General features: G+C 44.2%; 1 protein-coding gene across 1 annotated transcript in view; it reads right to left on the bottom strand.

Moving 5' to 3' along the window:
- Positions 1–174, bottom strand: part of LOC102496389 (attractin-like protein 1) — an 84,562-nt gene extending 84,388 nt beyond the window's left edge. The window contains exon 1 of the mRNA XM_027766974.1: positions 43–174. Within this exon, the coding sequence (XP_027622775.1) occupies positions 43–174 (132 nt within the window). The remainder of the gene's footprint in view (positions 1–42) is intronic.
- Between the last annotated feature and the right edge of the window lie 1,747 nt (positions 175–1,921).

The raw sequence follows: 1,921 nt of genomic DNA on the forward strand, positions 1-1,921 counted from the left end.
GGGGGCCCCCGGGGCCACCCGCCCCCGCCCCGCACCACGCGCCTCCACAGCCCGCAGAGGAAAGATCGAGATGGGCTTCGCAGCTTCAGCAGAAAAGCCGCCCTTCCCGTCCGCGGTCCGCAGCTGCAAAAGTGCAGCGCTTTTCCCTAGCGCTTCCCCTTTCCTCCGCCCCATCCTCTAGCCTATTTCTTCTTTTTCTTCTTAAAAAAGGAAAACTCCAACAACACACAAAGAGCTGAGCATGTGCAGCAAGCAAAAGTCTTAAAGGCACCGCAGTCCGACCACTGAGGGGTCTGCAAAGGCGGGGGACGGGGACTGAGAGGGCTGCAAAGCCGTTTCCGCAGAGGGACCTCTCCAAGGGGGAGCCATTTCTTGCACAGAACTAGGAGCCCCCCACCCGCAACAAAGAACGGAGAGATTCGGAGCCCCGTGCGCGCCACCCCTTCACGAAGCTGCCTTGGCACCCCACGTATCTCCTATTCTGCTTGACAGTGTTTCCTCCTCCATCTGGGACAATATTCTGCCTCAAAAAATATTGTAACATTGTCTGGGTTTGGGGGTTTTGCTTTGTTTTTTTCAGAAGAGCAGAATTGACCAGAAAAAAGCCGTTTTCCTTCCACAGCAACGATCTTTCTTCCTTCAGATGACTTTCCAGGATTTGATGGCACATGCTAAAATTGTTGCTTTGTACTTTCCTCTCTTCTCCAAACAGGCTTTTTATTTGAACCCTTGAAAAAGGAAGCCGAGCACAAATTGCAGCCCTGTGTCTGTGAGTTACAGTAATGTTACTGGAGCCCCACCAAAAAAGAGCAGGCAGTAGGGAAAAGAATCTGAGGCATTTCTGACGACAAAAGGAGAAAAAGTTTTACTCCTAACACACAATCAAAATATTATTGTTAAGATTCAACTCGTGTTTATTTTGGGTATATTGTAGTCCTGTCATCTCCTTTAATCTCCCTTATCCCCACTTTGTGGATGAAATCCTCCATTAACCTCATTTTGCAAATGAGGAAAAAGAGGCTGGAAATGTTGAAATACTGGCCAATGACAAGTTAGAAGTAAGTAATGAACAGAGCTTTAAACACAAGTCCCTTGATTGCTGTGCTTTTTTTTCCCCCCACTATTTATTTACCAGGCTGCTTCTATTAGCAGAGGCTTTGTTCTTCCTTTGGTGAATAAAATATAAGTGTTGGCCTGGTTTGCAAATACCTCAGCAGTGACTTAAGAAGGAACACAAGGGTCCAACAAGAGATGACTTCTTCACAATCCAAAAACACAAAGGAAATCCATGATTCTCATTGGCAGAACAAATAAATCATCATTTCTACCTAATATTAGCACCAACGATTCATCAGGAAACCTAAAATTAGAACAGCTCCTTGTTCCTTTCATGTCTTTTCCACATCAGATGCCCTTTAGAGACTCTTGAAATGAAAGGAATGGGAGAACACTCTATTTAAAAAAATAAAATAAAAGGATGTTATTCTAGATCTGCCTTTTAATTCCATGGCAGCAAGACCCAAAAAACTCTTTCTAGTGTCAGCATACATGAACAATCTGCTGTTTTCCTGTTCTTCTCCATCTGCCAAAGTTTAACATCAGCCACAGCTTTCTCACATCTCATGTATAGTTGCTTTCAGACATGTAGATAGTGGCCAAGCTCTTAAAACCGTCAGTGAGTATGAAGGTAATTCAAAGGGTCCCGTTAACAAGAGAGACATCACACGCTGACTGTGGCCCGTGTTTGAGGAAAGAACTTGCCCATTAAAAAAATACATCTTTTAATCATGTAACCATTGTGACCAGCTCAGTGCATTGTACTGACTGAAGAACATGCAGCCCCACAGGCCTCTCAATATTGCGTTTCGGATCAACCTGAATCTATTAAATTTATATGAAATTATTCTACAAGGATCTCATA

Source organism: Tupaia chinensis, unplaced genomic scaffold (assembly GCF_000334495.1).
Source record: "Tupaia chinensis unplaced genomic scaffold, TupChi_1.0 Scaffold143797_1, whole genome shotgun sequence".
Lineage (NCBI taxonomy): Eukaryota > Metazoa > Chordata > Mammalia > Scandentia > Tupaiidae > Tupaia > Tupaia belangeri.